This window comes from Rhinolophus sinicus, chromosome 5, assembly GCF_057876585.1.
Source record: "Rhinolophus sinicus isolate RSI-liver-muscle chromosome 5, RSI-T2T, whole genome shotgun sequence".
In the NCBI taxonomy this organism is placed as follows: Eukaryota; Metazoa; Chordata; class Mammalia; order Chiroptera; family Rhinolophidae; genus Rhinolophus; species Rhinolophus sinicus.
In genome coordinates, this window is record NC_142505.1 from 76,148,438 (window position 1) to 76,161,120 (window position 12,683).

A 12,683-nucleotide genomic window follows, 5' to 3' on the forward strand; every position below is an offset into this window, starting at 1 on the left:
TGGCTCCTTTATTTACTGGCTGTTGTGACTCTGGACAGATATTTTATGCCTGTTTGCTCATCTGAACTGTGGGATGAAAGTAATGGTACCTTCCTCGTAGGGTTGTTGGAAGAAGCAAATGAGTTGATTTTTAAACCCTGGCACATAGGAAAGTGCTTTTATGACTGTAAAATCTTGATATCCGAAATAAGATAATGGAATATATATAAGCCTTTGTTTTTTATATTTTTAGGATGCTAAAGAGCAGGTAGGCCCGTTGGAAACAACATTGGAAAAGTTCCAGCAGGAAAAAGAAGAATTAATCTACAAAAAAAATACAAGCAACAAAGTAACACAGGATAAAGTAAGATCATTTATATGTTTCTCACCAAATATATATACTAACATTGTGTTCACAGCACCATGTTGGACACCATTATGTCACATGAAATTAACATGATAAGATACAGTACTCTTAGATTTGTGATATAATCTTGACCTTAAAAATTCTTGTTAAAATAAGGATTAAACTTAGTTTGCTTCTTGACCTAAAATAGAAGTTGAGACTGTTTAATCCAATCCCATAGGTTATAAAGGGAATTGTCTGAGATCATAAAATTTGCTGGTGATGAAAACTAGAACCCAAGGCTCCTAACTTCCAAGCCAGTGCTTTACTGTGCTCTCCTAATTAAGTTTTTGTTACTTAAATATATTTCCTTGGAAATAAATCTTAAATGCCCTGGTCCTCAACCAGTCTATATTTAATAAATATTTTTCTACAGATGAATGACATTAAAGAGAACGTTAAAAATATTCATGTTTATGTGAAAAACATTGAGAATTACATTCAAGATGGGAAAGACGACTATAAGAAGGTAATTAAGAACTTAAAACTTTATTTGTTTATATTTTTATTTCTTGTGCTTAAAGAATTTTCTTCTTTGTAGCAAAAAGAAACTGAACTTAATAAAGTAATACTTCAACTAAGTGACTGTGAGCAACACAAAGAAAAGATAAATAAGGAAATGGGAATCATGAGGCAAGATATCGATACACAGAAGGTAGGTCTTTTTGGTTTATGGCTTTTGGTATCACTTAGACCAATAATATTCTTCATTTTGTACTTTTATTTTCAATAGGTCCATTAAGTAGAAATTCAAATAATAGATAAAATCAATTCTAATAACATATTCTTTTTTATTTTATTTTCAATAAAAAAATCTATTGGTAAAAATTTAAACATAAAAGCCTACAATTAAAAGTATCCCTCCCTTTCTGCTAATTTCAATCTCACTTCTAGACGTCATTACTGTTACAGCTTTTTGTTTGTTATTAAAGAGTTTCTTATTCATATACCAGCAGATAGATAGATAATATATGTGTGTGTGTAGGTATGTTTACTTCTACAGTTGAGCTCATACCACACATATTCTGCACCTTGCTTTTTTCACTTGCAATTTGAGTTTACCTATCAACTCAATTCACAGATTCATAATATTCTTTTTAATGATTATAAAATATTCCAGAACTTACTTATATGTAACTTACTTGTATGTACCATATAACTTAGTTATATGTACCATAACTTACTTGATTACTTTTTTCCTTATTGCAAACTGTGGCAGTAAATATCCTACATATATCTATTTTTTCTTACATATTTTTATATAGGATAAATCACACAAAACAGGGATTGAGGTATAATAATATATTTTTAAAAGTTGTCTGTAGGTAAAATATATATTAAATCATCTTTTAGTTGATTCCTCTAGCATTTATTTTTCTGTATTAAATTGATTTCCATAATATAATTAAAATCATATTGAGAAACTATCTTCAACATGCCTTATGCAAGCCTGATAGTTAATATACCTTTAAAAACTACGATTCATCCTTGATCAATGCAGGGGTTGGTACCAATGCCCTACACAGTGAAAAATTCGTGTATAACTTTTGACTCCCCCAAAACTTAGTTGACCCTCAGTATCTGTGGAGGATTGGTCCAGAAACCCTCTCCCTCCTCCTCCACACAGACACCAGAACCTGAGGATGTTCAAATCTCCTGTATAAAATGGTATAGATCAGTGCATACAGTTGACCCTCTGCATCCGCTCCCAACCGTCATTGAAAAAAGTACAGGTATTTTTTGGGGAAAATCTGCATATAAGTGTGCGGTTCAAATCTGTGTTGTTCAAAGGTCAACTGTATACAATTTCTCTGTTCCTGCTGTTTTAAACAAAATTTGCTATTTGAATGCTTTAATCACTTGGTTATAAGTGGTTGTTAAATTCTCTGAAGATTAGCCACATCAGCTTTTTAGAGGATCTCTGACTGTAGTGCCAGGAATTTCAAATATATGAATATGAGTCAGAGGTAAATTAAATCTCTGCCGTCTAATATATGCTGAATATATAAATTTATGATGCATATATAACAAAATACTTAGTACTAGCTTATATGTGGGTTCCCTATTTAAAATCACTATCTATAAATCAGTAATATCTCTCCATATACGTATACTAAGATGAGTAAGATTTACCAATCTGTGGTCCTTTTCATGTTGATGTTCTAAACTTAGAGGTTCTGACTGTATTAGTTTACTTCTATAACCTACTTTGTTCCAGAAATCATTTACTAAGTTATATACATAGAGCAATGCCAAATAACATTTTAAATTAATGGGAAAATGAGACAAGGAGAGCCGTTAAGTACAACAAATCCTTGAATAACATTGTTTCATTGTAATGTTGATGAGATACCTAGGAACTTAACCAGTGATATATCATTTAAGCTATGTAGTAAAATTGGTTTTGTTATATATCATTTGACTTAAAGTTGCAGAACCTATTGATGACAAGTGAAAACTTATTGTAGATAAAATGTAGGCCGTGAAATCTGATATGCTTGCTAAAGATTCTAGTAGTCATATGAAGAAAGGAAGTTACAATTAGTTAAGGTTCACATTGTCTCAAAGCTAAAAGGAAACCAGTTCCCTGTACTGAGAGCAGAGAAAAATGTCTTCATAGGCAGTCACAGAAGGAAGACACTATAGATTGATAAAAACTATGTCTTCAGCAAACTTCATGGGGCTATTTTTTTAAAGTGTGTTTTAGGATCTTTATCATCCGTTGATGAGGTTCCATAGAGGGTGGTGTAACTGGAGTCTACAATAAATGTTAGAATATTTAGAGAGCAAAGGTTAGAGAGGGGCACTCATCACAAATATCTGTTTTTTCCCACTACTAAGAACTTAACCAAGAAAATTTAAAACATACGTTCTCATAAAAACTCGTATAAGAATGTTCATAGCAACATTATTCATAATAGTCAAAATATGTAAATAACCCAAATGGTTATCAACTGATGAATGGATAAACAAAGTGTGGTATATCATATGTATTAGGGTTTTCAAGAGAAACAAACAACAGGATATGGGTGGATGAATGAATGTGTGTGTGTGTATACACACACACATACACACAGACACACACACACACACATATAAACTTGTAAGGAATTGGCTCACATGATTGTGAAGGCTGAGAAGTCCTAAGATCTGTAGTTGGAAAGCTGAAGACTCAGGAGACAGCTGATGTTACAGTTCCTGTCCGAATCTGAAGGCCTGAGAAGCAGGAGAGCCAGTAGGCCAAAGAACAGCTGAGGTTTCAATTTGAGTCCAAAGGCAGGCAGAGACCACTGTCCCAGTTCACACAGTCAGGCAGGAGTTACCTCTTACTCAACTTTTTTATGATAGTCAGTGATAGGTCGGCCAGTAAAAGAACATGCATGGTCAGGCAAGTTAAGAAAGTTTTTATTGTAAGACAGAAAAGTGTATCAGACTGAGCAAAGACCGCTACAGTCCGGGCTGCACACCTAAAGGAGACGTGCAGCCCCGAGGGAGGGGGTGAGGAGGGTTTTTATAAGGGGCTGTGCTGACAGGGGAGCACTGTTTGGACAGAAAATGCTGACTTGCCTGCAAGCCAGTAGCTGTTTTGTGGCGTTTTCTGTTATCGCAGATTTGGCTCTGTCTGTAGGTGCAGGCCAACAGACATTTTGTTGTTTTCTTGCAGACATAGCTCTGTCTGTAAGTCAAGGTCTCTGAGACCTAATAGTCAGGTTTTCAATTGTTTGGATGAGGCCCACCCACATTAGGGAGGGCAAACTGCTTTACTCAGTCCTAAGTTCAAATGTTAATCTTATCCAGAAACACCCTCAAAGACACACTCAGAATAATGTTTGACCAAATGTCTAGGCATCCCATGGCCCAGTCAAACTGACCTATAAAATTTATTCACCCATAAAAAGAAAATATTGATATATACTATAACATGGACAAACCTTGAAAATATTATGCTAAGTGAAAGAAGCCAATCACAAAAGACCACATCTGTATGATTCTCTTTATATGAAATGTACAGAATAGGCAAATCAGAAAGCAGATTAGTGTTGCCAGGAACTGGAGGGAAGGAGAGAGAAGAGATTAGAGCGTGACTGCTAATGGGTATGGTGTTTCTTTTGGGGGTGATAAAATGTTCTGGAATTAGTGGTGATGGCTATTCAACCTTATGAATATACTAAAACCACTGAATTGTATACTTTTAAATGGTGAATTTTATGGTATATGAATTACATCTCAATTTTTTTAAAAAATCACCTGGATTATTAAAAATACACGTTTATGTCTCTATTCCAGACCAGTAAATCAGGATCTCTGGGGCATGGGCAGAGGCATTAATACCTTCAAGGGTTTTGATGTATATCTATAACTATTAATAACTGAGCTAGAGTGCTGCATAGCTTTCAGACAATCCTCTATAAAAGGCATTTTTCCCAACCAGACGTTTGGTGGATATTGGACTGTAGTCTATTCAGTGTATTGCTCCATCATAGGTACCTAGAATACAGCTCATTTTTATGTTTCCTTTAGGTGGCCAGCTGCATGCATTAACTGTCATCTGAGCTGGATGATAGGGATTAATATTTAAGAATTGAGGAGCCTAGTAGTAGCTTATGTACATGATGACACCCTACCAAATTTAGTCCACAGAAAAAAATTTTGGAAGTTTAATAATCTGCCTCCCTCATTTTTCAGATGAAGAGAACTGGAGGTGACCTAACTTACTACCCAAAGTAAAAAAAAAAGAAAATAGTAACAGAGGTAGAACTTGACCCTACATTGTCAAATGCTAGTATAATAGAAAAACAATTCTGGTGTACTATAACTGCAGCTGGTTTTTGTTCCTGCCTTTTTCTGATACTTTATAGTTTATAGAATATACAAGGTCTGACAATTAAGTTCATGAACTTACTGCAATAATATCAGAGGGATAATTCCTTTTTTTATATCAGAGGGATTATTCATTATGAATTTGTACCAACTGGACAAATAGTTAACCAAGTTTACTATTTGGAAATGCTGAAAAGGCTGTGTGAAAAAGTTAGATGACCTGAACTTTTTGCCAACAATTCATGGTTCATGCATCACGATAATGCATATAACACTGTTTGTGAGGGAGTTTTTGGCCAGTAAACAAATCACCATATTGGAACACCCTCCCTACTCACCTGATCTGGCTCCCAATGACCTTTACCAGAAGAGAAAGGAATTATTGAAAGGAAGACATTTGGATGACATTCAGGACATCAAGGGTAATATGATGACAGCTCTGATAGCCATTCCAAAAAAACAATTCCAAAATTGCTTTGAAGGATAGACTAGGTGCTGGCATGGGTGCGTAGCTTCCCAAGGGGAGTACTTCGAAGGTGACTGTAGTGATATTTAGCAATGAGGTATGTAGCACTTTTTCTAGGATGAATCCGTGAACTTAATTGTACGACCTGGTAACTGGAATTCTCACTTCTTAAAATATAAGGACAGATATGACCCAAAAGTCTTTCATTAGCAATTACTGAGCTAGGCACTGTGCTGATTACTTTACACACATTAACTCAATCTTATATATGATAGGTGGTATTATTATCACCATGTTACACTTAAACTGAGGTTCAGAGAATTTAGTTTGTCCAAAGTCATCCAGTTTGAAAGTTGTAACCCTGAGATTTGAGCCTAGGGGTACTTGACTTCGAAGCCTGTGATCTTTAATGTGCTGTGTACTGTCTTTCAATATGAAAGCAAGAGCAATAGCTGCTAACCTAAAAGAAAGAAATGCCTACCTTTTTGGTGACTATGCATGTAAACACACCAGGAACACTATTTCATGCCAAAAGTCAATTGCGCCCAAAAATGTGATGTCCCTTTAGAGTTCTTTCATGGTGACTGCCAGTCAAGATAGTGGCATAGGGTAAACACTGCTTGCCTACTCCCATGACCACATTGAATTACAACACAACCATCATTGAGAACCACCTGAAGACTAGATGAACAGAATTCCTATAACTAAAGATGTAAAGAACTAACATCAAGACTGGCAAGAGGTGCGGAAACTCAGAACGGGCAGTCCCATACCAATGGTGTAATGATTAGAATCGGGAGGGATATCTCAGCTGCAGAGGTACCTCCTGAGGAGTGACAGGTCCCAGCCTCACAGTGGTCTCCCCAACCCCACACTGGGCCGCCTGTCCTGGGGCACCAATACCAGGAAGAGAAGTCCCCATAACATCTGGCTGTGAAAACCAGTGGGGATTGTATCGGAGAAAGACAACTGGCTGCTAGAGAATTAGGCGATGGAGGTCTTAAAGGGTCCAGGCACAGACTTAACTCGCGTATAAACTCACTCACTCTGAGATTCAGCAAAGGTGCAGTAGTTCCAACAGTACCAGGGACCTACACGGAAGAACTATTGACTAGCTTCAGGACAAGGGCTGGAGGGGCAGGAGTCAGGGCAGCTCACTCCGGGCACAGAGTACTATTTTTCCTTTATTGAACTCCACCACTGCCACCACCACCCAGCCAGCAGGCACAGGTAGGTGCCCAGTGTGAGCTCTCCATTAACATGGCTAATACCATTCACCCCACCCTGGTGATTACCTGAGATCTCACCCCACCCAATTCCTGCAGCCCACCCAAACCTCTTTCAGTGACTTTTCCACATAAGCAGACTGCCTTGGATCATGCTGCAGACTTTCCTGAAATCTCTCAAAGGTCCACAAACTTTAGATAAGCAACAGCTGTCCTCAGAATGTCCTGTACCTCTTGCTAAGTGGACCCAAGCCCGGCATTAGTGGCAGCTGACCTCAGTTTGCAACATTGCCTCTCCCAGGTGCCTCCAAACCCTGCACAGGTGGCAGCCAACTGCAGATCACTTTATGAACTGACCAGGCTGGGCACATGCAGCAACTGACCTTGGCCTGCACTGGAGCCTCTCCCAAGAGCCTCTAGAACCAACACACCCAGTGACCAGCTTCAGACCACCCTAGAGCACCATCAAACCAGCTCTACACATGACATACCCGAAGAACTGACTGGCAGGCACCTGAGACCTGCTGCAGTGAATCCCGCTCCAAGGGGTCAGCGCTCACACAACAGCTCGTCCACTGTTGTCACAACCAGTCAGCTTGAGAGTCAGTTTCACCCACTGACATGCCAGGAGCAATCAAGGCTCAACTATAACAGGAGGGCACACACAACCCACACAAGGGACACCCCCTGGAGTACCCTACTCAAGTGACCAGGGAGACTGTGCCACACTGAGCCGCACAGGACACCTACTACATAGGGCCACCCTACCAAAACTGGGAGACATAGCAGATCTACCTAATACATTGAAACAAACACAGGGAGTCAGCCAAAATTAAGAAGACAAACATGTCTCAGATGAAAGAACAGGACAAAACTCCAGAAAAAGAACTAAATGAAATGGAGACAAGCAAGTTACCAGATACAGAATTCAAAACACTGGTTATAAGGATGCTCAATAAACTTAGGGGAAGAATAGATTAACTCAGTGAGAAATTGAACAAAGAGATAGAAAACAAAAAAGAATTGTCAGAAATGAAGAACACAATAACTGAAATGAAGACTACATTAGAGGGAATCAACCACAGATCAAATGAAGCAGAGGATCAAATTAGTGATCTAGTAGACAAGGTAGCAAAAAACACCCAATCAGAACAGCAAAAGTAATTTTAAAAATTAGAATAGTTTGAGGGACCTCTGGACAACATCACGTGTACCAGCATTCACATGATAAGGGTACCGGAAGGAGAAGAGAGAGCAAGGGATAGAAAACATTGAAGAAATAATAACTGACAATTTCCCTAACCTGGAGAAGAAAATAGGCATACAAGTCTAGGAAGTGCAGAGAGTCCCAAACAAACCCAAAGAGGCCCACACCAAGACATAAATCATAATTAAAATGTGAAAAGTTAAAGACAAAGAGAATCTTTGCCTTTAAAAATAGCAAGAGAAACGTAATTACCTACAAGGGAGCTCCCATAAGACTGTCAGCTGATTCTCAACAGACACTTTGTAGATCTGAAGGGATTGGGATAAAATAGTCAAAAAGTAATGAAGAGGAAGGACCTACAACCAAGGTTGCTCTACCCAGCCAGCTGTCATTTAGAATCAAAGGAGAGATAAAGAACTTCCCAGACAAAAAAAGATGAAAGAGTTCATCACCGCTAAACTAGTATTACAAAAAATGTTAAAGGGACTTCTTTAAGAAGAAAAGATAAAGTATATGAATTAGAAAATATAAGAAAGGAAAAAATTCTCACTGACAAAGGCAAACACAGTAAAAGCAGTAGATCAACTATAAATCTGGTACAAAAGTTAAAAGGCAAAAGTAGGAAGGTCATGTGTAACTACAACAATAAATTAAGGGATACACATACATACACACACACAAGGAGTAAAAAATGACAAAAACAAAAATGGAGGGGGTGAGTAAAAATTGTGACTTTAGAATGTGTTTGAACTTAAGCAACCATCAACTTAAAAGAGATTGCTATAAACATAGTTTGGTATATATGATGCACATCGTAACCATAAACCAAAAATTACAAGAGACATATTAGAAATAAAGAGAAAAGAAGCCAAACACAACACTATAGAAAGTCATCAACACACAAGAGAACGAGAATAAGGAATAGAGAAAAACTACAAAAACAATCAGAAAACAAAATGTCAACTACATACCTACCAATACTTATTTTGAATGTAAATGGATTAAATGCTCCAAACAAAAGACATAGGGTGGCTTAATGGATATAAAATAAGACTTGTACCTATGCTGCCTACGAAAGACTCACTTCAGATTGAAAAACACAGGCTAATAGTAAAGGGATGGAAAAGAGTATTTCATACAAATGAAAATGAAAAGTTGGAGTAGCAATGCTTATATCAGACAAAATAGACTTTAGAACAAAGACTGTAACAATAGACAAAGACATTGCATAATGATAAAGGGATCAATCCAACAAGAGGTTATATCTCTTGTAAACATTTATGCACCCAACATAGCAGCACCTTAATATATAAAGCAAATATTGACAGACTTAAAGGGAGAGATCGATAGGAATAGTAGGGGACTTTAACAGCCCATTGACATCAATGGATAGATCATCCAGACAGAAAATCAACAAGGAAACAGTAGCTTTAAATGACACATGAGTCTAAATGGATTTAATTGATATTTTTAGAACATGTCACCCACAAGGAGCAGAATATACATTCTTTTCAAGTACACATGAAACATTTTCCAGGATAGACCACATTAGCCCACAAAACAAGTCTCAATAATTTAAGAAGTTGCAATCATATGAAGCATGTTTCTTTGATCCCAGTAAGACAAAACCAGTAATCAAAATACAAGAATAAAACAAAAACAAACACATGGAGGCTAAATAACATGCTATAAACAATGAATGGGTTAACAATGATATCAAGGGGGAAATCAAAAGATACCTTGAGAGAAATGAAAATGAAAACACAATGACCCCAAATCTATGAGACATAAGCAAAGAAGTTCTAAGTGGGAAATTTATAGTAATACAGGCCTTCCTCAAGATACAGGATAAATGTCCAATAAACAATTTAACCTACACCTAATGGAAATAGAAAAAGAACAAAGCCTAAACAGAGTGCAAGGGAGGAAATAATAAAGATCTGAGTGAAAATAAATGAAATAGAGTCTTGAACAATAGAAAAGTTCAACAATAGCTGGTTCTTTGACAAGATTTAAGAAAAGAATGTGATAACATCTTTAGCCAGACTCACCAAAAAAAGGTGAATAAATCAGAAGTGATAACCAACACCACAGAAATATAAAGGATTATAACGAAATACTATGAACAATTATATACCAACAAATTGGACAACCTGGAAGAAATAGATAAATTGCTAGATACGTACAATTTTCCATGGCTAAATCAGGAAGAAAGAAACTGAACAGATCGAATACTACTAAAGATACTGAATCAGTAATCTAAATACTCCCAACAATCAAAAGTCCTGAACTGAATAGTTTCATAGGTGAATTGTACCAAATTTTTAAAGAAGAATTAATACCTATCCTCAAACTATTCCAAAAAATTGAAGAGGAGGGAAGGCTCCCAAACTCATTTTATGAGGCCAGCATTACCGATAACAGAACCTGACAAGGACACTACAAAAAAAGAAAATTATAGGCCAATATCCCTGATAAACATAGATACAAAAATCCTCAACAAATATTAGCAAACCAAATTCAGTAACACATTAAAAAGATCACACACCATGATTAAGTGGGATTTATTCCCGGGTTGCAAGGCTGGTTCAATATCCACAAATCAACACAATCCACCACATAAAGAAAATGAAGGTTAAAAACCATGTGATGATATCAAGAGATGCAGAAAAAGCATTTGACAAAAATCCAACATCCATTTATGATTAAAAACTCTCAATATAATAAAGGCCAGATACGACACACCCACAGCTACCATCACACTGAACTGTGAAAAGCTGAAAGCTTTTTCTTTAAGATCAGGAACAAGACAAGGATGTCCACTCTTCACCACTCTTATTCAATATAATATGGGAAGTCCTAGCCACAGCATTCATACAAGAAAAAGATATAAAAGGCATCCAAATTGGAAAGAAGTAAACTGTCATTATTTGCAGATGAAATGATACTTTGTAGAGAATGCTAAAGATTCCACCAAAAAACTATTAGAATTGATAAATGTGGCAGGATACAAAATTAATATTCAATAACCAGTTTTATTTTTATATACCAATAATGAACTATCAGAAAGAAAATAATCCCATTTATAATTGTGTAAAAAAACAACAACAAAAAAAAACAGGAATAAATTTAACCAAAGAAGTAAAAGACCTGTACTCTGAAAACTGTAAGACATTGAAGATGATACAAATAAATGGAAACATATACCACACTCGTGTTGGAGGAATTAATATTGTGAAACTGTCCATATTACCCAAAGGAATCTACAGATTCAATGCAATCCCTGTCAAAATACCAATGGCATTTTTCACAGAACTAGAACAAATAATTCTAAAATTTATATGAAACCATAAAAGACCCCAAATAGCCAAAGCAATTTGGAGAAAGAAGTTGGAGATATCATGCTGCCTGATAGCAAACTATACTACAAGGCTGTAGTAATCAAAACAGCATGATACTGGCATAAAAACAGACACATAGATCAATGGAACAGAATAGAGAGCCCAGAAATAAACCCATGCCCGTATTGTCAATTAATCTATGACAAAGGAGGCAAGAATATACAATGAGGTAAGGCAATCTATTCAGTAAATGGTGTTGGGAAAACTGGACAGATAACATGCAAAAAAAACCCCAAAAAACTTGTAACTAGACCACTTTCTCACACCATATACAAGAATAAACTCAAAATGGATTAAAGACTTATATGTATAAGTTTCAAAACCAGAAAACATAGGCAATAAACTCTTTGCTATCACTCTTAGCAATATTTTTTTGGATATGTCTCCTCTGGGAAAGGAAACAAAAGCAAAATTTAGCAAGTGGGATTACATTATACTAAAAAGGTTTTTGCACAGCAAAGGAAACCATGAACAAAACGAAAAGACAGCTTACTGAATGGTAGAAGATATTTGCCAATGATAACATCCAATAAAGGGTTAATATCCAAGAAATATAATGAACTCATACAACTTATTACCAAATAAACAATCCAGTTAAAAAAATGGATAGAGGAACTGAAGAGACGTTTCTGCAAAGCGGACATACAGATGACCAATAAACATGAAAAGATGCTCAACATCATTAATCATCTGGGAAATACAAATTAAAACCACAATGAGATACCACCTCACACTTGTCAGAATGGCTATCATCAATAAATTAACAAACAAGTGTTGGTGAGGATGTGGAGAAAAGGGAATCCTCATGCACTGTTGGTGGGATTGCAAATTGGTACAGCCACTATGGAAATCAGTATGGAGGGTCCTGAAAAAATAAAAAAATAGAACTATTATAAGATCTAGCACTTCCACTTTGGATATTTACCCAAAGAAATCTAAAAGATACATGCACCCCTATATTCATTGCAGCATTATTTAAAATAATCGAGATATGGAATCAACCTAAGTGTCCATCAATTAAAAAATGTATAAAGAAGGGGCCGGCCCGGTGGCTCAGGCAGTTAGAGCTCCATGCTCCTAACTCCGAAGGCTGCCAGTTCGATTCCCACATGGGCCAATGGGCTCTCAACCACAAGGTTGCCAGTTCAACTCCTCGAGTCCTGCAAGGGATGGTGGG

The 12,683-nt window shown here is 36.6% G+C and overlaps 2 protein-coding genes across 3 annotated transcripts in view; one reads left to right on the plus strand and one right to left on the minus strand.

Moving 5' to 3' along the window:
• RAD50 (RAD50 double strand break repair protein) overlaps positions 1-12,683 on the plus strand; it is a 92,779-nt gene that overhangs the window by 50,456 nt on the left and 29,640 nt on the right. For both annotated transcript variants that reach the window (XR_012489778.2, XM_019756106.3), the window contains exons 17-19: positions 233-343; positions 762-854; positions 927-1,040. Coding sequence is in view for 1 of the 2 variants with exons in the window: in XM_019756106.3 (XP_019611665.1) it covers positions 233-343; positions 762-854; positions 927-1,040 (318 nt within the window). In the remaining variant the exon portion in view is untranslated. The remainder of the gene's footprint in view (positions 1-232; positions 344-761; positions 855-926; positions 1,041-12,683) is intronic.
• KIF3A (kinesin family member 3A) overlaps positions 1-12,683 on the minus strand; it is a 143,117-nt gene that overhangs the window by 3,835 nt on the left and 126,599 nt on the right. The gene's annotated exons all lie outside the window — the stretch shown is intronic.